Source organism: Phascolarctos cinereus, unplaced genomic scaffold, assembly GCF_003287225.1.
Source record: "Phascolarctos cinereus isolate Bilbo 61053 unplaced genomic scaffold, phaCin_HiC Scaffold_1;HRSCAF=81, whole genome shotgun sequence".
In the NCBI taxonomy this organism is placed as follows: domain Eukaryota; kingdom Metazoa; phylum Chordata; class Mammalia; order Diprotodontia; family Phascolarctidae; genus Phascolarctos; species Phascolarctos cinereus.
In genome coordinates this window covers 124495615-124521057 of record NW_027555514.1, presented here as the reverse complement: position 1 = coordinate 124521057, position 25443 = coordinate 124495615, and the positions used below count along the sequence as shown (strand labels likewise).

The window sequence follows — 25443 nt, the reverse complement described above, 5'->3', positions numbered from 1 at the left end:
CTTATCATAGACTTACACGGACTATTGCAATAGCCTGTTATTGGCTCCTCTGCCTCCAATTTCTCCATCCTATCTCTCACACAGCTGACAAATTGTATTCCCAAAATACATATCTGATTGTCTCATCACCACCACCCCACCACTCAAAAAAGCTTTAATGCCTCCCTATTTATTGCTTCTATGATAAAAACACAAAAATCTTCAGGTTGGCATTTAATGGCCTCTAAAATCTGCCTCCCACCTATCTTTCTAATCTTGTTCTCTATTACTTCTCTTCACATACTTGATTTTAGTCAAACTGGCCTAGTAGCTATTTGTTTTACACAACATTTCTCCTCTCAATTCCATGCCTTTGTAACATGGTCCATATATCTGGACTGTACATCCCTCTTAACCTCAGCCCAGTGGAATCCTTTTCAATACTCAAGTGCAACATTCTATAGGAGGTCTTTCCTAATATCTCAAATAGTTATTACTCTGTATTATTTTTATTTACTTATTTATGTATATGTATTTATCCCCAGTAGAATATAAGTTCCTTGAGGGAAAGAATTATGTTCTCTTTTCTTTCTTTTTTTTTTAATGTCCTGAGTTCCTAGAATAATACGTTGCACATTATAGTCACTTAATGTTGAAGAGTTCAATGCAGACTTGCAGAGATTCAAAATACATTTGGTATTGCTATCATGCTTCAATACCTGGCATAGTCTAGTATACAGTAGGCAATCAATAAATGTTTGCTGAATAAATGATACTCAGTGGATGTTAAAAAGCCACTCCTAGTGGGTGAGTAGAATGGATAGGGATGTATGGTGGTTGTAAAAAGTACACTAGCATATTACTGTAGGCTATACCTGTTGGTAATTAAAGCAATGTAGGTCTGGAAAAGGAGGTAGGTCAGTCATATAGTGAGAGAGAGAACAGATAAAAATCCACGTAATGAATTGGTAGGTTTGTAATGCACAGAAGCTGAGAGGAAAGCTCACAACTCATTGAGTGACCTTCTCATGGAGAATATATAGAAGGACAAGAATTACACAGAATGAGAAAGCATGAATGGTTTATAATCCATACTGATGGAAGGAGTACCCATATTCATGAAATTGTGGATTCATGGGATCATCAAAGCATTTTCAAATCTAATATTTCTTACAGAAAGATAATAAAGTAAGGAACTAGTTGGGGGTTAGGAGTAGGGGAGGAGGGTGACTGTTTCTTCTTTTGAAAGAAGACCATAGGGGCAGCTAGGTGGCGCAGTAGATAGACCTCTGGCCTTGAAGTCAGGAGGACCTCAGTTCAAATCTGCCCTCAGATACTTGAAACTTACTAGCTAGCTGTGTGACCTGGTCAAGTCACTTAACCCCATTGCCTCACCCCAAAAAAAAGAAAAAAAGAAAAAAGAGGACCATAAATACAAGGTCAGTGTCTGAGAATGTTTATTCTATTTTCCATTCCATTGTAAGTGTGAAGAAAGTAAGGGGGGTATTTTAATGCTTTCCAGATGAAAACATGGTCTGGCAAATTTTATGCTAGTGCATGCTGGACAGAGAAAGATCTGTGTGGAGGAAGAGTAAGCCACTTATGTGGTGGGCATCTGAGGGTGTGGATATACCCTCCATCTAAAAAACCCTCCCCATCAATCTGTCATTGTTCCTAAAAAAGTAAGCACTAGAGAGCTATTCATTTGAACTGCAGTACTGTATATTTAGAAGCCCTCAGTTAAAATTCCAGTGTCCCTGAGAGGGATAAAATCATTATCAATCATTAACCTCTTAGTTATGATTAATTTATTTGATAACTAGCTCTTACCCAAGAAGATGTATATGAAGATGCTGAGGGAATGAAATATGAAACAAATAGTAATAATAATTTGTATAGTACTTTATAAGACAAAATGATTTAACTTCTACATTTACAAATGAAACAAAGTGATTTTGCTTTTAAGCTACTACAACTTAAAAGTGCACTAAGATTTTGGGGACGCTGTATAATCTGATTCCCACAACAACCTTATAAGGCAGGCAGAGCAGATATTATCCCCTTTTCATAGATTAGAAAACCAGCAAAGGGTAATTAGGTGTTTTGCCCAAGATTACACAAATAGGATTTATATCAGGATTAAAATAAAGGTCCTAAAGTCTTAATTCAGTGCTTGTGTGATTATAGGAATCACAGTATTATAGAATCACATCATTTAAAGCTGAAAAAGGTCTTAGAGATGAGTCACTTTTCAGAGTAAGAAACTGAGTCCAGAGATGAAATGAATTGCTAAAAGTCACATAGGTGGTACACTGATTAGAGTGCATGCTAGGCTGAGAGTCAGAAAGATCTGAGTTCAAATTTTGCCTCTTACACATATTAATTGTGGGGCCCTGAGCAAGTCATTTGACCTGTCTGCCTCAGTTTTATCATATGTAAAATGGGGGTAGCAGTAGCTCCTACTTCTTAGGGTTATTGTGAGGATAAAGCAAGATAATATTTGCGAGGTACTTTGCAAACCTTAAAGTCCTATATACTCCTAGATATTTATTATTATTATTATATTATTATTATTATGTCGATTCTAAATAGCAGAGCCAGAATTTAAATCCAGATCCTTTGTCTCCATATTAAGTGTCTTTCTCTACCCCACCCTCCCCCCAAAGAACCACTTGAGAAGCAAGAAATACTGCCTGGAGAGGACAGAATTTGGAAGGACAGGGAAATATGGGACCTTGAGCACTCTAGGGGCATTATGAGAATGCTGAATATTTTCCATGAAAGTCAAAGGCAAAATGAGGAAGAGAAGATCACAAAAGAAGAGAAGGCTAGGAGGGCAAAGACAATCAATTTAATCTGCTTCAGAGCAGAATCTTAATCATATTCATGGCTACCATCTCCTCTCTGAAGCTAGCTGGGTCCCAGTAGACTGTAAATTACTTGAGGACAAGGATTGTTTCATTTTTGTATTTGTATTTCCAGTAACTAACACAGTAACTGGCACACAGGAAGTACTTAATAAGTGTTTGTTGATTGATAATAGCACAGTAGGCCAATCAGGAGCTAGATCATTCTTTAAGTTTGGGGAAAAGAGTTTCTTCGAATATGAAATCAATCAGTGGTTCCTAACCTTTATTTGTGTCATATACCCCTTTTTCAGTCTGGTGAAACTTATGACCCCTCTCATCTCAAAATAATGTTTTTAAATGCATAAAATAAAACACATAAAATTATAAAGGAAACCAATTATATTGAAATAATTACATATATGTGTATATATATAGGGTCCTGGGTCAAATAGGGGTCACCTCCAAGTTAGACACTTAGGATCTTTCTAAACTAATATAACAAATGTTGGAATAGACTGGGATCTCTTCATAATGTACCCTAATTCTCACCTGTACTCAAGGGATGTCCTTCAAACCAATGTAAAGTCCCACTCTATCTGAATTATGTCCATGCTAGGTCACAGTTTGCCTACCAAGTGGCCAAGAAGTTGTTTGATATCATGGATCACTGTGGCACATCTTAAGGATACTTTGTGATTCTAAGAAGGAAAATATGGGGTCTCATCCAGAAACCTTGGGGCTGGGAGTCTTCAAGCTACACATGATTTTAAGTGGCTCAGCACTCAGTCAACCTTTCTCAAATTTATTTTTAAATTTTGCTTTTGCAGAAATAAAGGCATTTAAAAGGTCAATATCAACAATGGGAAAAGCTCTATTTTGGTTCTCAAGTGTAAAAACAGGAAGACAGCATGCTGGCACAGGCAGTGTTTCTGAAATGCCTGGAAACTACCAACTAGGAAGGTAGGGCTGATTTTAGTTATAGGATGGTGTTTTAGATGGACTAGATGATTTGTGTTTCAACATCAGAGAGTGGCATAAATACAAATATGTATGTAGCTATTTAATAGACACTGAAAAAAGTCCCTCTGTCAACGTGATGAAAAAAAGTTGTATTTTTCAGCCCTGCTATTACTAAAAAGAGCTATATTTCATAGTCTTGAAATGAGACTAGCAAAAAGACTTTTTAAATCCTACGAGAACAGCCATACTTTTATGATATTCTTCATCCACTGTTTTAAATTTACTTCCATGGCTTTTGTTGTATGAGTGATTTCCATTTTTGTTTTCACCTCTAATGTTTATGATTTCACTGAAATATATTGATCATTTAATGCAAATATGCAATGTTTTCATATTTAATCTCACACAGAAGTATTTCTGAGACCAAAGAGGTAAAATGGCAAAAATATGCTTTTAAATAATGTTTTAAATTAAATCTTTAAATACGTTAAATTCAGAGGAGAGTACTGAGCGTAGATACGTACAGGACTATAATAATATTAACAAATAGTCCACATATTTAACTTTCACAATTCAGGCAGTTATTTTTGAAAGGATAAGTGGATATTAATATTTAAAATTTCTTCTAATAAAAATCTTAAGATTACAGTACATAGCTTCCCACAAGGAGAACAACATGATCTCCAAACATGTTCATCTCAATTTTTCAAAAGAGCAAAAAAAAATTGAAGTGACTTTTTAAACATCTGTGGTAAGACTCAGAGACACTATTTCTTCAATGGTTGGTCAACACAGTAGGAAGTTTGGAGTTGTTTTTATTGTGGTTTCAAAACAAAATTTATTCTTCAGTTTACAGATAGTCTTCAAAAAAGATGGAACAAGGCAGAAGATCTTATTTGCATGAAGTGATCTGATTGGTAGTTGGTACTGGGACAGTTGGCCTCTTTGCTCCCCAGGCTTTCATTTGGCATATTTGAGAACTGCACCTGTTGGCCAACTGGCTAAAGCAGAAGCTCAAGGTCTGTGAGTCTTGCTGTTGGACCATTTCTGCTGGCACAGAGTGTTATAAATGTTACAAGGACAGGGCAGTTTGAATTACAGGATAACATAACATAATTCCACTGACCTATTCATTTCCTATTTATTCTTCTGCTGGATTGGATTTAGATATGATACGGTTCTGTGTTTGTTTAGCCTAGTTCCCAAAGATTCTAACAACAACGACAAAAAAATACAACTGAAAAATATACTTTATTTAGGATATGCTTGAAAATGAGAGGTAGGGGTAAATATGTCATTATCTCTGACTACACTGGTGCAAGTTGAAAGGAGGAAGAGGAAAGATGTCTCTAAAATAAAAGCAGCACATTAGTAATGAATCAGGGCTAAAATACCACTACCAAAATAAGTCTTATACTCCAGCCAATATTTACAGAAAATTGCATCCTGTGATTAAGAATGAAGATGATGTGAACACTTAGGAGACCTATAAACACTATTCATTGTAGCTTGAGTGGCATTTATTTACTGCAAAACATCTGCCTTCTCTCTCTCTCTCTCTCTCTCTCCTCTCTCTCTCTCTCTCTCTCTCTCTCTCTCTCTCTCTCTCTCCCCTCCCCTCCCCTCCCCTCCCTCCCTCCCCTCCCTCCCCTCCCCTCCCCTCCCCTCCCTCCCCTCCCTCCCCTCCCCTCCCCTCTCCTCTCCTCTCCTCTCCTCTCCTCTCCTCTCCTCTCCTCTCCTCTCTCTCTCCCCCCCCCAGAGTCGTGAAAGTGGGAACTGGGAAGGGAAATCTTTCGTTTGTTTGTTTTGGCCCTCTGGGGAGCAGTCCGATGGATCACTCACTAATCAGCTTTAGCATTTAAAGGCTCACCTTTCGATCAGGTTTCAAATGTTCCTTCTTAAGAATTCATGTTAGCATTCATCATGAAAGGCACATAGCACATTTTCTAGTGAGCATTTTCTTACTTTGGAGACTTAAAGTGTTTCAACTAAATACAGCTAGTGCCCAACTTACAAATGGATCTTAGTCCAAAAGTTTATTTTTAAGTTAGTTTTTTTTTCCTTGGGGGGGGTGCGGGAGTCTAAAAGTATTTTCCCATAGAAATATTGATATACATGGTGGTTATCTTCCCAGGCCAGCCCACAAAAGCCTATTTAAGCCATAATATTACTGGAGTACTTTACAAAGAATACAATAGATTGGGGTTCTTTACTTAGGGTCCATGAATTTGGATAGCAAAAAATATATACATATATATATATATATATATATATATGTATATATATCTTTATATATGCTAAACTCTAACTGAAATTCAGCATTTCTTTCAGTTATGAATTTTAAAAAAATTCTGAGATGTCCATTGGCTACTAGAGAGGTCACCCTTACTCTAGACCATATAATTACCACACTGGACAGTTTAACATGGAAAAATAACTTCAGTATTCCCACTTGGGACACCAGGAGCATGTCCCTTTATCTGCTTTATCCTTCTTTGCTCCACTCACTTACTCCCAGAATTGAGGACTTTCTTCCCCCTCCACACTCCTAACTTTCCTTTCTGGTGCCTCCTGGCCCTTCTAAATGAAGAAGCCTTGGGGAAGCTCAAGAACTCCTGGTAGGGAAGTTGAGTCACCCACCCAGTGGGGGTTAAGACCAGCAGTAAAGTTCCAAAGTCCCTTTTCCCAGTAAGTTTAAATATCACCTAGCCCTCAATTGCCCTGGAACACTTCCTCTCCCCTGCCACAAGCATGTATTAGAAGCAGTCCCCTCCTCTATTCTAATTCCTAGTCCTGCTAGGCTCATATAAGGGGAATGGGGGTGCTGGTCTGGGTGGGGTGGAAACCACAATTCTTTACTGGTCCCGGAAACGATACCCTAGTTTGGGACCCCAGGAGGGGCCCAACTCGGTCTAGGACCCTGAAGGGGTACCATCCTGTGGTCCTTCTCCCCTTAATTAAGCTGGCTTACTTTACTGTTTCATCATGTGCTTCAGGTTTCCTCATATGGGGCTTTGTGTGGAACCTTCCAAAGTCTGTATTAAGACAGATGGGACCCAGCCAGTTCTAAATATCAGCACGGACTGTTCTGGTATGGGGGTTGGACTTCTGAGGATGTGGGGTTGAAGCCGGGGAGAAAAAGGATCTAAGTACAGGAGACAAAGGTAGGGGTTAAATCCTAGGGATGATTCTCAAGCTAAGGGGCACTGATGTTTATGTTTCTTTCCACCCCAGGGATTATTTTCCTACTTGGTTTCTCTCCTTCTCTGGTCACTGCAATTTAAAACAAAACAAAACAAAACCTCATAACTTCTTTCTTACTTGTCCCATAAGCAATCCTGGAGTTTTTCTGAGAGTTTTACTATTAATAACACCAGGGAAAGTAAATCATGTTTGGCACATTGAGAGAAAGAAGAAGGTAAAAAAGGTTTTCTTTTATCTCTTCCCCCAACCACTGCCACTCCAGTTTTTTACACTTAGACCCCATAGGAAAAGATAAAGGAGCTGATAAGTTAACTTTGTGAGTGTTTGGGTATACAAAAGAGGTATTTTTTAAAAAATCTTACGCTTTATCTCTAATTATGGAATAAAAGGTTAAACCTCTTATTAAAGTAATTTCAAGCAGCAGGGGTAGGGGAGAGATAGATTTCTTCGGGGCCTTCAAAATCTCACCCTTAGGCAGTAAACTTTAGCTGCATGAGTTTATATCACCTGAGAATTCTTTTTTTTTTTAAATTTTTATTTTAAAGAAGATGGTCAATCTCAAAATCACAACAGCAATGCTCCAACTTCTTAGTTATCTAAAATGATTATCTTTCTTAATTGTTGATGTTAATTTGCCTTTGGAATTTTGGCCACTAGGACTATTGCAACACTATGCAAATAAAAGTGGGGTATTACCATGCTGTGTTAGTGCATTAATTAACCTTTAGGATCATTGATTTAGAGCTAATAGGGATCTCAGAGCCTATTTAGTCCAACCCTGCATCCATTTTACAGATGAGGAAACTGAGTTCCTAAGAGGTTAAATGATTTTGCTTAGAGTATCTCAATTGAAGTTCAAGATTTTTTTTCCTCCTTAATTTTAATGTCTGACTCTCACTTCTCTTCTCAGATTAAAGAGTCTATTGCAAAGCATTTTGGAAGCCATGAGAGAAGGGCAGTGCTCTATGTGCCTTCTTCCTACAGCCAAATGGAACTTCAGCTTTATCAGCACATACTCACACATCATGGCTATACCATAATTACCTCAGAAGAAAGTCTCAGGGCTGGCCTTGGGATGGGGCAGCTGAACCAAGGTGAGGATAATTAGAAATCATTGATATATAGGAATACAAGGTCCCTTTTAGCTCTAAATCCTATGATCCTGTAATCCTATAATGTTATTCTATTTACAGTTTGTATCCTGCCCTCTAGAAAAGAATTTGTCCTTTATCATTCTTGAGTGAATAATAAATCCCTTTGCCTTCTGCTGCTATCCCACTTTAATTCCTTTCCAGCTGCTTTATAAAATTATATTCTCTACCTTCTTTCTAATACTTTAAAATATAAAGTGCAAATTATGTAAAAAGTTTGCATTTGATAAAAGGATGAGGTATATGGTCGGAACAGTATTCTACTTTCTCTACCCAAGCAAATTAGGCTAGTTTTCCCTCAAAAATTGTAGAAACCATCTTCAAAACTTTATTGGTTCAGAGGCTGAAAGAGTAGGACTGTTGACATCATTTCCTAGTTACCTTAGTACAAAATGGCCAGCCTTTAATACTTGGCTGGAAAACCATCATGGGCAACTTAGGGCAAGGGGAGCTTTGTTCATCTGAATCAACTCATGATGCCCTGATTATATATCCTTATTGAATATCCCTCTCCTACAATAGCTAAGAAAATCTCCTTTTTGTAATTGTTGAATGACCTATCTCATCTCATTCCACTTTCCACTTAAACTAACAGGAAACTGGCCTGAGTCATATCTCACTCAGAACATGGTACACCCAAAAGATAGCCTCTCAACCTTTGAATTCTGGGAAGTACAAGCCTTTTAGTACCTGGAGTTCCCTAAGGCATAGGATCTCTGATTGGTCTGCTCAGGGAGGGAGGGAGAAAGGGAGAGGGAGGGGGAGGAAAGGGAGGGAGGAAGAGGAAGAGACAGAGACAAAGAGAGAGAGAGAGAGAGAGAGAGAGAGAGAGAGAGAGAGAGAGAGAGAGAGAGAGAGAGAGAGAGAGAGAGAGAGAGAGAGAGAGAGGAACTGAATTTACTAAATTTTTACTATGTGGCAGGGACCGGTATTGAGTACTGGGGATACAAAAATGAGAAAATAAGATGGTATCTACTTCAAAGTCAAATAAGCCAGCATATATTAATTACCTGCTGTGTGCCAGGTACCATACTAAGAGCTGGAGATATAAAGTAAGGCAAAAAGCAGCCCCTGCCTTTAAGGGGCTCATAGTATAATGAATTGGTCATGCAAGCAACTATGTAGAAACAAGATATATACACGCTAATTTAGAAATAATTAGAGGGAAGGCACTAGCATTAAGGGAGACTTGAAGGGGCCTTTTGCATACGGCAGGATTTTAGCTGAGACTTGAAGGAAGCTACAGGGGCCAAATGTTAGTGATGAGGAGAGAGAAGAGAGTGTTCCAGACCTGGGAGACAACCAATGAAAATGCTCAGAGTTGGTACATGGAGTGTTCAGTCATGTGCAGTGGGCCTCAGGGTTGAGTTATCCCCAGAGCACCAGCCAGCAGGTGGAGGTAGAACAGATTGGTGAGGTGGTCGAGAAGGCCAAGAGGAGAGTGAGCCAGCTGTAGAGAGAATGTGGGTCTCCTTTAGTGCAGTCCCTCTCGTGATCTAGGTAGCTCCATGAGGCTTGGGATCACAAATGGATGTGAGTTCCTTTCTGTGAGAATAGTCATATCTGGTATCCATGAAATCATTTGCCACCACAGTAAGCCCTTGGTTTTCAACTCTTTTTGGTTTCTATTACACACAATGACTGAATTATGTTGCCAGCCTTCAAGGAGCATCATGAGATAATGCTGTGAAGGCTTCAAAATGATACTGGGGACAGAGAGCTTAGGCACATCCGCAATATTCAGCAATCACAGGGCAATGCCACTTAATGAAAATGCTTTGCCTTTACTTTATTGCTAGTAGCCCAGATTTGGGCCCCTGACACCTGAAGCAGTTTCCATTGATTGTTGTATTTTAGTGTGAGTCATTAAAGATTTAATTCAGCAACAGGGCTGACTTTATACATAGGTGGAATAGATAGCTGCCTGCTAAGTACTCCAAATAAATCTTCACCACTAGTACATAAAATTGCCACATTTGTTACCCCTTGGGTCAAGACATTGAAAGGCCCAGTTAAAATGCAAATACGTTATCTGAGAGACATGACAAATAATGCTTCATCACCAGTAATATCTATTTGTAAATTAGCAAGACGGTAAAGTTGTGAGGGAATGGGATTCAGGTAAGACAAGTTCTCATGGGGTGGAGGAGTGAAAGAAGACGGGGTAGGTGCTGACCTGGATCAGAAGTCCAGGTCTGAAGCCATAGTGCTTCAGAACACCATTAGGTCAAGGTAGGAGAAGTTATGAGGCACCTTGGCAACAAAGAGTGCTAAAAAGAAGAAAGCAAGCATTGAAAGGGAGAATGAGGGATACCGAAAACAAACTTTCCTACTACCCAATTTTCTCAAGTCCTGGCTTAATCCAATGCAACTAGCATTTATTAAGTGCCTACCGTGTGAAAGGCACACTGCCATGCACTGGCAAAAATGAAACCAGAAACAGTACTGGGCCCCAAGGAGTTTACACTGGAGTGGTCCTGTTCAGAAATAACTAATGCTATCTTGGAACACAGATGAGTGATTCGATTTTGTTAGATGATCATTCATCAATATATTTTTTTAAATACAAATGAGAAGTAAAGAATCTTTAGCTTCTTAAGCTGACTGACTAATAAAACTTATTATATACCCATTATCTGTTCTACTGGAACTGGGTACTCAACCCAATCTTCTGAGCAAAGGACTGAAAATTTGAAATTCCTGTTGCCGTTTTCTTGGTCCTTCTGTTGACTTACCATGTGTACATCTCAGATGTTCTCTGCATTTCAATGTCCTTTTATGCAAAGAGGATAGGATGAGGCCACAGATCCATTTGTGTTTTGAGAAGGAGGTATTTATATTCCTACTTGTACCATACCAGTGTTGGGGAAGTTTTGTAAGTAGAGATGCATTAAGTTGATGCCTCCAAACCTCAAGAACCGGGCAAAGGCAGCTTGTGGGCAGATGGGGATCTGGCACATGCTAGTGTACCAATGATACTCGTTGTTGTGCTCTATGTGTTAGGAGTTTTTGACCCTTACAAAGTTTTTACTTTATAGCTTCTTCTAAGGTGGGTTGGCTTTAACTGTTTCAATTCAAAAGTTAATTTTGTATAGGGACCAAACTTGGACTCTGAAAGAACTGGGTATGAATCGCACTCTGCCACTTTATATAAACATCAGCATCTCCATTTTACAGTTGAGGAAACAGGCTCAGAGGGATTATGAGACTTACTACCCAAAACCACATAGCACCCCTGCTATCTCTCCATTATATTCCTCATACTTTTGGGTCATTTTTAACTTCTTCATAATGCATTAATCAGACTCTAAAAGGGAAAGGCCTATTTCAGACTCTCATAAGTATAAAACATTGTATTTTGTTCTAAATGTTCATTCTATTTTCTAATTTGTATCATAGGAGTAATGTCTCCAAAATACCTGCCATAAATATGTTCCATAGATATAAACTACCTAACCCTTTCCTTGATCATTTGACACAAAGTGAAATTATATTATTGCTATTTGTTTTCTGTGGTCATGAGTTCAGCTCATGAATGTGTGTAAAACTTTGTACAATGAATGTCTTTGAGAATTTAGGCCTCTTGGAACATCTTTCTCATTTTTAGCTTGAAGTATTTACATTTATAGCATATAACAGATTGCCTGACACTCACTAAATGCAGGATACCTCTATTTGAGTTGATATTAGAGAATTCTGAATACTTCAACTGCTCAGAATGAATAATTTATAATTCACCACAACTATTCTCTCCTTTGCCAGACTAGACTACTCTATCCTGCTACACAAATGAGTTGATAGTATTAAACCAAAGCTAAAGTGGGTGCTCCAAGAAGCCAGGATCTTCATTATACAAACGAGTTGGATGGGACTTTAGAGGACAATATATTCCAACCTCCCCATTTTACAGATAAGAAACCAGAACAGAGAATTAATTGATTTATATATAGTTATAAAAGTCACATGTAGCAAAGCCAGGATTTGAACCAGATTCATGATTCTGAGTCAAAGGAATTACTCTACTGGTGCTCAGAGGTGAGATTAAGGCTAGATATATAGCTTTTAAAGCCATTTACATAGAGATTATAAAGCCATGAACTTGTCAATCAATAGATATTTATTAAGCACCTATTATTATCTAGGAATTATACTAGGCTCTGAGGAGGCAAAAGCAGTCAAAAGACAGTCCCTGCTTTCAAAGAGGTCACAATATAATGAGAGATACAACATGTTTATAAATATATATAAAGCAAATTATATACAGAATAAGTAGGAAATAATTAACAGAGGAAAGGTGCTAAAATTAAGTGGTTAGGAAAGGCTTCGTGTAAAAGATGGAATTTTAAATGTGACTTAAAGGAAACCAGGGAAGTCAATAGGTAGAATGAGGAGAAAGAGCATTCTAGGCATGGAGGACATCCAAAGAAAATGTAGGGACCAGGGAAATGGAGTGTTGTTTTTGTGGAATAGCCAGGAGGCCAATGTCACTGGATTGAGAAGTATGTGGTAGGAGAGACATGAGCATGTTTATAAACAGTCAGAATGGAAAGAGCCAGTAGAGGAGGGAAGATTGGATTCATTGATAGGCAAGGCCATGGAAGAAATGGGGAGGATGGTATTGAGGGCACAAGTTAAACCTGAGAAAGCCAATTTTCAGGTGACTTAAGCATGACTGAGGATTGATGGGTCAAGAATTGCAACAGGGCTAGCAGCCACATACATATATACACATATACACACATACTATATGTATGTACACACATATTGATATATACATTTATATTAATGTACATTTTTTGATAAGGCTGTCAGAAGACCCGACCTGGATTCCCAGTTCTACCTCTTACTACCTGTGTGACCTTGGAAAAATCTGGGTCTTAGTTTCCTAATCTGTAAATAAGATGATTAGACAAAACAAGGTATTTTCCACCTCTAAATACAATGCCCATTATATTGTATAAACATATGTACATATATATACACCCAAAACTGTGACTAACATTAGATGACTAATATTTACTACTACTTCTAGCCAGCCTTTATACTAGGTTGCCTAGCCCAGACTTTTTCTGTGATCAAATTTGTCCTACTAAGTGTAAAATATAAAATGATAGACCCCTCTCCCCCATATAAAAGGCCTGTGCATTTTGCAGCAAGATAAAGCCCAATTCAGGCAGTATTCACCCTCCTATAGAATATGTATTGGCCTTTAGCCATACTTACAAGGCATGGGAGCCCTGAGTATTAATTTCAGTGACTAGCTAATGCAAAAGTTAGGTATCATGCCAGAGGTCTGTCTGAAGTTTAAGCCTTGTGTATTACAATAAACATTTCATATAGTTTAAAATTTTAAGCATACTAGGTGTTAGAAAATCTGTTTTCCTAAGAAGATGCTTACAAATCCTCTAATATCTTGCTTGTATTGTGTGTTTTGTGTGTTTCTCTGGATTTTTTCTTTTTGAAAGGGGAAAAAATTTCAGGAATGCAATATCTAGATAAGCTTTCTACTTTCACTAGATGTGAATTGTATTCAACAAAGAGAACAAATACAAACCCAATGAGTCTATTACATAGAAGCTAAATAACTTCTATGTAATTGATACATGTTGAGCATATATCTACATATCTATATGTATGTTTGTGTGTGTATATATATATATATGTATATATATATATACATCTATCTATACCTATATATATTATATCCTTCTATATTATCTATCTTGGTGGTTTTACAGTAAGTTTTTTTTTTTAAGTGTGAGAATAAATTTAAAAAAATTGTTTTCCAAACCTACTTTACTCCATTCTCCAAACCCCTATGCTATGTTGAACTCTGGGCCTGAGTTAATACTGTGATAAATATTATTTCCTGATATTCAGGAAGGTATAAAACTTGATAACATTTTATTCTGGAGAATGGTATAGTTTAATGTTTCTTCTCAACTTTTTCTAATAAGTTCACCTGAATTTATCCGAGTGTGTTCCTAGGGAATATTATTTTAATACAGTGAAAGATACAGATCACCACTTAATGTTGTGGAAAATTTATAAAGAGAAGGTCCATATCCTTGCCTGTTTATGTTATGATCTCCTTTTTATGTTCTTTTGCTTGTATTCACGTTTACTTTCACTTTTTAAAATGTCTATCTTGTTCGTGTATCTCTTAATGTTCCAGCTAAATTTTAAGGAGGTTTGTTTATGATGGCTGCTTGCCAAAGGCCTTTGCTTAAGTTATATATGGGAAAGAAAAGAAAAACCCAGCTTTGGATAATTGGAAGCTTACATAAAAAAAAAAAAAAAACAACAAACCTCCCTCCCCCCATAGTTTACTTAGTTTAGCAAAAGAAAGCCCCAGGAAGTCATAATTTAAACTAAATAGGAAAGAGAATTTCTTGAACTGGAGGGTGGTTAAAGTTCTAGAATGAGTCATAAATCAAAGAGTCACCTTTTGTGGGGTGGGAAGCTTCTAAAAATAGATTATGGTCTTCTATATTTGAAGACAGCTTAAGGATAGGTGTGAGGAGGAATTAAATGACCTTGCAAGAAGGTGTTTTCAGGCATGTGGTTCTCTGAATGAGTCATACGTAGGTTCTCATTAAAAGACTGCAAGAAATGGTTCCTGGACCCTATTGAAATACGCACGTGCCCAGAAAGATTGTGCCTTGGTGAAAAAAAGCCAGCATATAAAAATCAAAACTCATCAGATAGATAAGTTACTGGCCTACCAATTTCATTACTAAAGGATTTTTCACTGTACAAAATGATTCATCACAGAATGCCTTTAAAAAACTTGAGCTACCTTAGTGAATTTAAATTAACACTCATTTTACAAAAACATGATGCATACGAACATTTTGAGGGGGCAGATCTGGTAAATAAAATCATAATCACCTGCATCGTGCTCAGACTAGTATGCACATGTACATTTGTGACATATGCTGGGTGTCTCAAAAATTTTAAGCTTAAAATTTCACTAAGACTTTTGGGACACCCTATGTAAATCACATGCATCACACAGAAAGGCAATGTAGTCTTAGTAAAAGGAGAGTCTCAAGTCAGGTTCAAGTCCCTATTCTAACCCATACTAGCTGTGTTACCCTGGTCAGTCACTTTACTTCTCACTGCCCTAGACAGTTCTTTCATATTATCAGTTGCAGAGAAAGTGCTGTCCTGCAATGATAGAATTTCCTAATCTAGTAAGACAATAAGCATTTGAAGGACGTACTCTGTGCCATATACTGAGCTAAGCATGGGGAATGCGAAGAAAGGCAAAAGACACAGTCCTTGCTCTCAAGGAGCTCAGAGTCTACTAAAAGACACAACGTGAAAACCACTCTATGAAACGAGGTATATAAAGGATAAATTGGAGATAAACTATACAGGAAAGGTGTTAGAATACAAAGGAATCAGGAAAGATGCCTTTGGAAGACGGAATTTTAGCTAGGACTTGAAGAAAGCCAGGGAAGCCAGAAGGCAAAGATGAGGAGGGATGGGATACCAGGCATGGAGCATAGCCACTGTGAAATGCACAGGGTCTGGAGATGGACTTGTCTCGGACAAGGAATTTTGAATGACTTTATGCTTTTTGTTTAGATGAATTGGGGTTTAGACATGTTGAGACTGAGTTGATAGCAGAGTATTCAGACAAAAGTATTTAGTGGATATTTGGAGAAGAGGAAAAAGTTGCATTTAGAGAGAGATTTTGGAGTCATCTGAATGGAATAAGTAGTTGAAGCTGTGAAAATTTTAAAATTCAAATTGATTTTTGGAGAAAAAAATTGGAGGTACAATGCTGCATATAAAATTCACTCCTTTACAACATTTCAAACTATCAAAACATAGTTGATTCTGCCTGGAAATATACAAATTATTGTTTGGGGAAAAATCCATCATGTGCTCTAAGTGTTCTCTTTCTCTCTCTCTCTATCAGCTCAAGGTGATACACTCTTGAGTTTCACGGAATCTTTCAGGTCATCTAGTCAAGCCTCCATTCCAATGCAAAAAATACCCTCTACAAAATCCCTGAGAGGGATCATATTTCTCATCTAGCTTCCCCCCTTAGCTTAATGTAAAAGCTATAAATAGTACTTTTAGAAGTCAGATTCCTAATTTAGTTCTCCTCCCCACCTAATATAAAATTGACAATTAGCATTAGAGGACATCTACCTAACAGGGAAGGAAGGGAAAAAAACTGTAGAACAATATGGAACAGGAGTAGTTATTATATTTGTATATTTATAAAATACATACTTTTTTAAATGGTATTTTATTTTTTCCAATTATACATAAAGGCAATCTTTCACATTCATTTAAAAAACTTTTGAGTTCCAAATTTTCTTTCTTTCTCCTCTTCTCCCTCCCTAAAATGGTAAGCAATTTGATATAGGTTGTATATGTACAATCATGTAAAACATATTTCCAAAATATATACTTTCTTAAGAGAAGGAGCATGACGTATAGAATGCTGTCTTCTAGGTCAGAGAGCCATGAATTCAGATCCTGCCTCTCACAGGTTCACTGTGTCACCCTGAACAACTTCACTTCATAATGCTGCAGGCTATTCTGTCAAGCCTATAGAAGCTTCAGATGTGTGCCAATGTACATTGATAGAAAGAGTTCTTTTATGGATTCTTCCTTATGCCAATGAAATCACAGGTCTGGTAAAAATACAAAATAAAATAGTTCCTTAAGGGAAGAGATTGGAGCTCCATAAATAAGAATGATGACAACTGATATTCATATACTGCTTTACAAGTTAATAAAATGCTTCCCATTTATTTTCTCATCATATAACTGTTCGGGATAAGTACTCCATGTATCATTATGCACATTTACAGATAAAAAAAGTAAGATAACAGAGCAGTTAAATATCTTGACCTAAACTACACTAATAACTGCAGATAAAATTCAGGCCCATAGCCATGACACTAAGGTTTCATCTGTGCCTTTGCCACCTTGTGTTATTACCAGTGAACTAGATAAAGAGGCTGAAGGAAGAAGTCATCCAAAGAATTGGAAATTGAGGGGATGCCCGTCAATTGGGAAATGGCTGAACAAGTTATGGTAGGTGAATGTAATGAAATACTATTGTGCTATAAGAAATGGTGAGCAGGCACATTTCAGAAACACCTGGACAGAATTACACGAACTGCTGCTGAGTGAAGTGAGCAGAACCAGGAGAACATTGTACACAGTAACAGCAACATTGTGCAAAGACCAATTTTGATAGACTTACCTCTTCTCAGTAATAAAATGATCTAAGACAATTCCAAAAGACTCATAGAAAATGCTGTCCACATCCAGAGAAAGAACTATGGAGCCTGAATGTAGATCGAAGCATACTATTTTCTCTTTTTTTGTTTTTTCTTACTTGTGGTTTTTCCCTTTTGTTCTGATTCTTCTTTCACAACATGACTAATGTGGAAATATGTTTAACATGATTATACTTGTGTAGCATATATTAGATTTCATGCCATGGGTGGGAGGAAGGGGAGGAAAGGTGAAAAATTCAGAACCCAAAATCTTATAGAAGTGAATGTTGAAAACGAAAAATAAATAAATTAATCTGAAAAAAAAAAGAAAGAAGCCATCTCCTAAAAGTCTTCAACCGATTCCCAGAGACAAGCATAAGTAACAACAACATTCTGACTCAAGAATGTTTCCTAGGAGAGGGTATTTTTTTTTCTTTGATATGCACCATATGCTCTTCCAGCTGCAGAAGATTCAGACAGAATTAGTGAAGTAGGTTATTCTAGCTTGTGAGCTCTTCAAAAAAGGTGGTGCCTTTAAAATTCCTGTATCTACATTGCCTTTTAAAGGTCATCATAGGAGGCAGCTAGCTAGAGCAGTGAATAGAGCACTGGGCTTAGGGTCAGGAAAGCAATTTGAGTTCAAATCCAGCCTCCAACTCTTCCTAGCTCTGTGACCCTGGACAAGTCACTTAGCCCCTGGATGTCTCAGTTTCCCCAACTGTAAAATGGAGATAATAATAGCACTTATCTCCCAGGGTTGTTGTGAGGATGAGACAATATTTGTATAGGGTTTAACAGTTCCTGGTACATAGAAGGTGCTTAACACATGCCTCTTCCTTCCTTCCATGTTGATATGCTCCATTTTGACTGCATGAATACTTAAATTACCCCTGATTCTACCATCACTCTCTTCTGATGCATCAAAGGAGAAAAAATCCTGAGATATTTGAAAAATGTCAGGATCATATTTCCTGCCTGTGTTTAGAACTCATCTGCTTTTTTAAAAAATTAATTTTTAAGACTTGAGTAAATCTGATTTCTCCCTACTATCTATCACATACAGAAATCAGTGTTTTGTTGTTTAAAATCTCATGTTATTATTGTTTTTGGTAGGGAAGCAGAAGGTTGAAAATGAGATTTTGTAATACTTTTTAAATGATCTGGAAGTAAAAGGCTATTTTCGGATTTGTGTTTTATACTTTGAAGGCATTTGAATTAAATATTAGCAAAAGAAAAAAAAATAATTTTTATTGATGTATTTTGTTTGTCCCCTTTCCCCTTCAGTAAATTGTTCCCTTTAACAAAGAATAAAAAAAATAGGGGATAAAAGTAAGTGTCTGTCAACATATACAATATTCCACATCAGTAGACCCCATCTTTGCAAAGAAAGGGGGATTTTCTGATCTCTTTTTCAGAACTAAGGCTATTCATTACAATTACACAGCATTTATTTTTGTGTTGTTTGTTAGAATTCATCTGTATTCATTGGGTATTCTGTAGGCAGAAGAGATTTGCAAAAGAAGTAATGGAATCTTCTCTGCATTGCTTTATATTTGGGAATATTATGCTCTGAAGCCTCACATTTTGGACAACATTGTGCTGATAGATTAAAAGTTGAGAGCTTTGTGAACCATTGCCTGCTGCAGCACCCCATTCCCCGCCAATTGCTCTCCCCATTTTAATCTGTCTGTCTATATTGCTGCTTAGCTTGAAGTCAGAAGCAAAAAGTCATATTTGAAAGGCATTGTGTATCTTGCCTTGCCAAGGTTTCACATAGAACACATATGACATACATTTTTTATTATGCAAGTAATGAGTTTTGGCCCATGTCATCTGTGTTTTGTGCCTTTAGTTAATCAGACCAGAAAAAAAGATATTCTATCAAGGAAACTTGAAGGCTACAGCTTTCTACTTTATAGTATCATGACACACACAGTAATTGTGTGCTCAGGCTTATTGTTATTTTGAGCCATACTTATGGAACTACTGATATGTTTATGACTAAACAGAATTTGGTCTTTAATTGTCACACTTGGTCTTCAAGACATGTTTTTTTAACCTAAGCTCAGTTGAGTTGTTTACTCAACTAGAACAAGAGTTGAATTTACTTTAAATTTTGAAAAGACTTTCTTATTTATAAAAGCTGAGCTTCTAGTGACCTCTCCATTCCTGTGTTTCCTTTGCCCTCCAGTATGAAAAGAGAACAAAAAACCCAGTGTCTCATTTTTACTCCAAAGAAACTAAACTACTTCCTTAAGCAGGGGTTAGTTCTTATAATTGAAAATGGCAACCAGATGTTTGCTGAAATCGCCAGTATTTGTCCTTGGGGCTTGGGTGCCCCTCTAATTGTTTGATCTTTTGTAAGGTCATAGGAATTGGCTTGGGTGTTTAAATGTTATAAAGTAAGGAGCAGTTTCAAATAAATTTGAGGATAATTTTTCTGAAAGGGTTTGTTAAATGTTCTTTCTGCTACTTATATAGTTTGGAAATGATAGGCTTGTCTTAAGTTATTTATATCATGCTCATTGTTCTTTTCATATTTTTGGTGGGATGGAAACCTTTGTTTTGAAAAAGTTGATGGGTTGATCTGGTTCAGCTGCATTTTGCAATATATTTTGAATGGCAGGTTTCATTTGAAAGAATAAATACAATCCATGTTGCATTTTGATTGGACCCAAAGGAAAACAAACAAATTCTTTCACATGAGACATCTCAAAGGTAAAAGGTCCCTGGATTAGCTAAATAAGGAGGTTGGGAGTTTGGGAATTCTAAAGTACAATTGGAATCACTCATCAAATAAATGAGTCTCCTTATGTGTCTACTCAGTACAGTCACTTGATATCTTAAACAATTTTGTTGTTTTTGCTCCCAGTCTGATTAGAAGACCACCTCCAGCTTTCAAAGTCTAAGTTTCTCCTCAGATACATAACAGAACCAATGTTCTACTCCCCTCACCTCCCCCTCCCCCCCCACTTTCCTGATCCTTTGGCTTTTTCCTGCCCAAAAGTAGTTAGAAAACTTTTCATTCAGAATTCTCTCCATAGCCTTGACCTCCATCTCAATGTGGCCTGGTATGTTTTCTCAATTCAAAAGCATTTTCTCATGCTAATGCTCAAATTACTGAAGATTTTGGTTGTCACTCGAATACCAGTTTAGGGAAATAATCCTAAGGATAAATGGAAATCGTTTTGTTTCACTATCTGTTCCTTTTAAAATTTGTTTTATTCTGGATTCTGCCTCCAATACTGTACTGAAACTATTTGTTTTTGTGGTCCAGTTAGCCAGATATTATACCTGTTTCCTATAGATTTTATATATTTGTTATTTTGCTTTTATGTTCTACAGCCTTTTTTTAAAATAATAATACTTATTATTATGCCCTATCTAATTTACTAGACTCCATAAGGACTATGCATTATTCCATAGTATCTCCCTAGTGCCTTGCACAGTATACAATTTAACTTTTCTAAGCCTTGGTTTTCTTATCTCTAAAACAAGGAAGTTGTATTCAATAACCTCTATGGTCTCATACAGACCAAAATCTATGGTCTTGTATGTATATCATACCATTTCTTCTGCTTTTTTGATAGAAACCTACCTGTTTTAAAATTGACTACAGCAGGGAGACTTATTTGAGGTTCTGTTAAGGGGCATCTAGGTAGCACAGTGGATAGAACTCTAGGCATGGAGTCAGGCAGGCTCATCTACCCGAGTTCAAATCTGGCCTCAGACACTAGCTGTGTTACCCTGGGCAAATCACTTACCCCTGTTTGCCTCCATTTCCTCATCTGTAAAATGAACTGGAGAAGGAAATGAAAAACAAATCCAGTATCGTTGCCAAGAAAATCCCAAATAGGGTCACAAAAAGTCAGACACGATTAGACAACAATAAAACAACAGCAACAAAAAAAGACTATTATTTGAGAACATACTCACTTGTCTGTTTTACCTGTCCATTTGTCAGAATATCCATTCCTTAGGGTATTAAGTACTCCCTTTAGAGAAGGAGAGTGATGGTGTTTTCAACATAATGCTCACCATCAGACCCCTTGGCCAACCTTCTAGAATGTTTGTGAAAAGCTTCTGTACTAAAGCCTACACAGGTGATTCGACATCCTAATTAGTGAGTCAGTCAGCAGTCATTTATTTATCAGCTGCTGTGCGCCAGGTACTGTGCTAAGTGTTGGGAATACAAAGAAAGGAAAGGTTTTTTTTAAAATCCTTGCTCTCAAGGAGCTCCCACAGTCTATGCATGGGTCCTCTACAAATTAGAGGGCAGAATCAGGCCCACCACCTGTTTTTGTATGGCCCTCAAACGAAGAATGGTATTTACATTTTAAAATACAATAAAACTTTATTTGAAAAATATAAAAACCATTCTTGGATCAGCTGACATCAGGCCAAATTTGGCCCTCAGGCCTTAGTTTGCCCTACTGACCCTGGCCTAATAGAATCAAACCAGAAAGCATTATTGAACAACAGTACAACTCTCACTTAGAATTCTTATCTTTCATCAAGGACAATGATTTCATCTATTAAAATGTCCACAATTAGCCTCTGTCCAAAAATTTTTGCAGATGTTATTCTGCAAATATCTAGGGATCATGGGAACAACCAAAAATTTATCCTACTTTATCTTTATGAACCTAAGAGGAGAAGGCATCATATAGTAGAAAGAGTACATGCCTTGTAATTAGAAAGATTCTACTACTATCTTCCTTCATGACCTTGAATAAATCACTTTATTATTGTGGAGCTGGGTTTCCTTATTTGTAAGAGGAGAGGGTGTTTCTAAAGTTCAGTGCACCCAAGGTGAGGTCATTCATTCACTCATCAAACAAGCACACAGTGCCTTGGCACAAACAGGTGCTTAATAAAGCTTTCTTGAATGACACATTTGAAGAAATTTTCACATTTTGGTCAGTGGGAATATAGCAAAGGAAATCCTGTTTCACATTGCTTGATATAGAATAGAATCCTCAACCTATTTTCTTGGACAGTAGATGGCCCTTTGAAGAAGGTATGCTAGTAATGCAAGGAAGTTGAGAACATTCCACAATAATCTGAAAGCTCATCCAGAACGACAAACCATCAGGGATCAGTGAGTGTTTGCATTTCAAACCATCTGGGATCAGTGAGTGTTTGCGTTTTGAATGGTTTGTTTGCTTATGGTTCAGAGTACATTTTTTTTTCCCATGAACTTTCCAAATCAAGGAGAATAGCATCCTAAAATATGTCATTGATTTTCTCTTTACAGGATAGCCAAAACATGTATCTGACAGTAGCTGTACATTTGTAAATATACTTAAAAATGTATTTATACTTATACTGACAGTGTAAATATAAAGTAATGAGCTTCACTTTCATGTGCAGTTTTTGATAATGTCTCATTATCTTATAGCTTTATTACATAAGTAGAGACAAGGTGGTATAATGGATAGTGTTGGACTTCCAGTGAAAAAGAAAGGTTTGAATCCTACTAGCTGTGTGACCCTGGGCAAGTCCCTTAATCTCTTTGGGCCTCTCTTCATCTGCAAAATGAAGATGTCAGATCTGATGGACTGTAGTGCTCGTTCTTACTATAAATCCATTATCTTAAGTGGAACTGAATAGCAAATAAAATAATTTTTAATTATTTTAAGTAATTAAATAAAATTAATTTTAAATAAATAAAAACCTATCAAGGCAATGTGGTGTTATGGCATGCATTAGATTTGGAGGCAGGAGAACTAGGTTTGAGTGCTAGCTCTAACATTTGCTGTGTGACTGTGACTAAGCACAAATCCCTTAACCTCTCTGTGCCTTAGTTTTCTCATCCATGAAACGGTAATAATTATATGTGAACAATCTCTCTCATAATGCCATTGTGAGGAAAGAGCTTTATAAATGCTAAGGTGCTGCATAATAGGTGTTATTCTTGGTAATTATTTTTATATCAATACTTCATTAACCTGTGATTTTTGTCAGTGTGTGAGTACTCTCTAGACCAGGGTAAACTGAAACTCCTCTTCACTTTAGTACATGAACTTGAGTATTTTAGTAGGCAATTTAGTCTTGCAGAGATAATATCTATGCATATATTTACATTTGATGATGTCTACATAACACCTTAATGTTTATAATCCTTTTTTATCTCTTTTGATCCTTAAAATAAACCTTAGAAAGGTTAAGTACTATTATTACCTCCATTTTATAAATGAGGAAACTGAAGCCCAGAGAGATTATAGGACTTCCCTAGAATCATCCAGCAAGATACTGAGGTGATGAATTGACTTCTGGAAGGCAAGATGGTAGAGTAAGCAGTAAATTGCCGCAACTCTCCCATGTTCACCTCCAAACAACCATAAAATAGCACCCTGAAACCAATCCTGGAACAGCAGAACCCGCAAAAAGGGTGAAACAATCTTTTAGCCCAAGAAACTTGGAAGATTGCCAAGAAAGATCTGTCTCACTTGGACAAAATGGGAATATAGTCCAGGACAGGAAGCATCCCAGTAAGCCAGCAGCAAGACTCACTTTAGCAAACCGGTGGGAGATCCTGAGCCCAGCACAATGGGCCAGGCAGGCAAACACCATCACCAGGACACTCTCCCCTCCCACCCCTCCTCGGCCACATGCTGTACCATAGCCGGGGAATGGGAAGACTCCAGTTCCAAGAACTGCCATGTGCCGGTAGCCACACCTCCATGTGCTTTAGCGTAGCCCTGGAAACACCCCACTGGCCTCAGCACAGGCCAGACACCAGCACCAGACCCCAGCTCAGCACTAGGTGAGCTGCCGGACCCCTACACCCTCTAGCAGTGTCAGCTACCCTCCTCCCCACCCCCTCAGTGCAGCATCAGACACAAGGGACCTGAGCGGGCCTCATGGCATCATCAGTGCAGCAGCAAGTAGATAACCAATGCCTGCAGCCCTTGGCACAAGAAGCCTGAAGCAGTGCCCCTTCCACCCTGGGAGCAGAGTGCAAATTTTAAAAAAGGAAAAAGTCTAAGAAAGATGAGCAAACAAATACACAAAAAGAATCTGACCACAGAAAGTTATTATGGTGACAGGGAAGACCAAGACACAAACTCAGAAGAGGACGGCAACGTCGAAATACCTATAGGCAAAACCCCAAAGAAAAGCGACAAGTGGTTTCATGCCCAGAAAGAACTCATGAAAGAGCTAAAAAAGGGAGCTTAAAAATCATATAAGAGAGATAGAAGAAAAATTGGGAAAAGAAATGAGAGCGATGCAAGAGAATTATAAAAAAAGATATCCAGGATATCCTGATATCCTGGCAACATAGGCATTGAAAGAATCCACCAATCACCTCAGGAAAGAGATCCTCCCCCCCTCCAAAAAAAAAAACAAAACTCCATGGAACATTATAGTCAAATTACAGAACTAGCAGGCCAAGGAAAAAATACTGCAAGTGGCCTGAAAGAAACAATTTAAATATTGGGGAGACACAATCGAGATTACACAGGACTCAGCAGCTGCAACATTAGACTGGAGGTCATAAAATATGATATTCTGGAAAGCAAAGAGTGAGGACAACAATCAACAATCACCCACCTGGAGATATGAAGCATAATGTATCAAGGGGAAAATGGCCATTCAATGAAATAGAAGAATTTCAAGCATTCTTAAGGAGACCAGAATTGAACAAAAAATTTGATCTCCAGTATCAAGAACCAAGAGAAGCCTAAAAAGGAGGGGAAAAAAAAGTGATTCAGCGGAGCTTTTTTCACATGATTACTACACTGGTAGACCAGGTGGTATATGTGTGTGTGTGTGTGTGTCTGTATGTACGTACGTATGTATGTATGTATGTATGTATGTATGTATGTACATATATATGTATGTATGTGTGCATATATACACACATATATACATATGTGTGTACTGATATATACAAATATATGCAAAGTATTTGACAGTTTCTCTTGCTTCTTATTGATAATCAATTAATCAATCAATCAGTACCTATCATGTGCCACGCATTCTGCTCAGAATTGAGAATACCAAGGCAAAAGTGAAATAGTCTCTGCCCTCAGTGAGCTCATA

At 37.5% G+C, this 25443-nt stretch overlaps 1 protein-coding gene across 1 annotated transcript in view; it reads left to right on the top strand.

The window, feature by feature from the left end:
* The window catches only part of CPED1 (cadherin like and PC-esterase domain containing 1), a 421919-nt gene that overhangs the window by 37647 nt on the left and 358829 nt on the right, over window positions 1–25443 (top strand). The window contains 1 exon segment of the mRNA XM_020966339.2: window positions 7903–8086. Within this exon segment, the coding sequence (XP_020821998.1) occupies window positions 7903–8086 (184 nt within the window).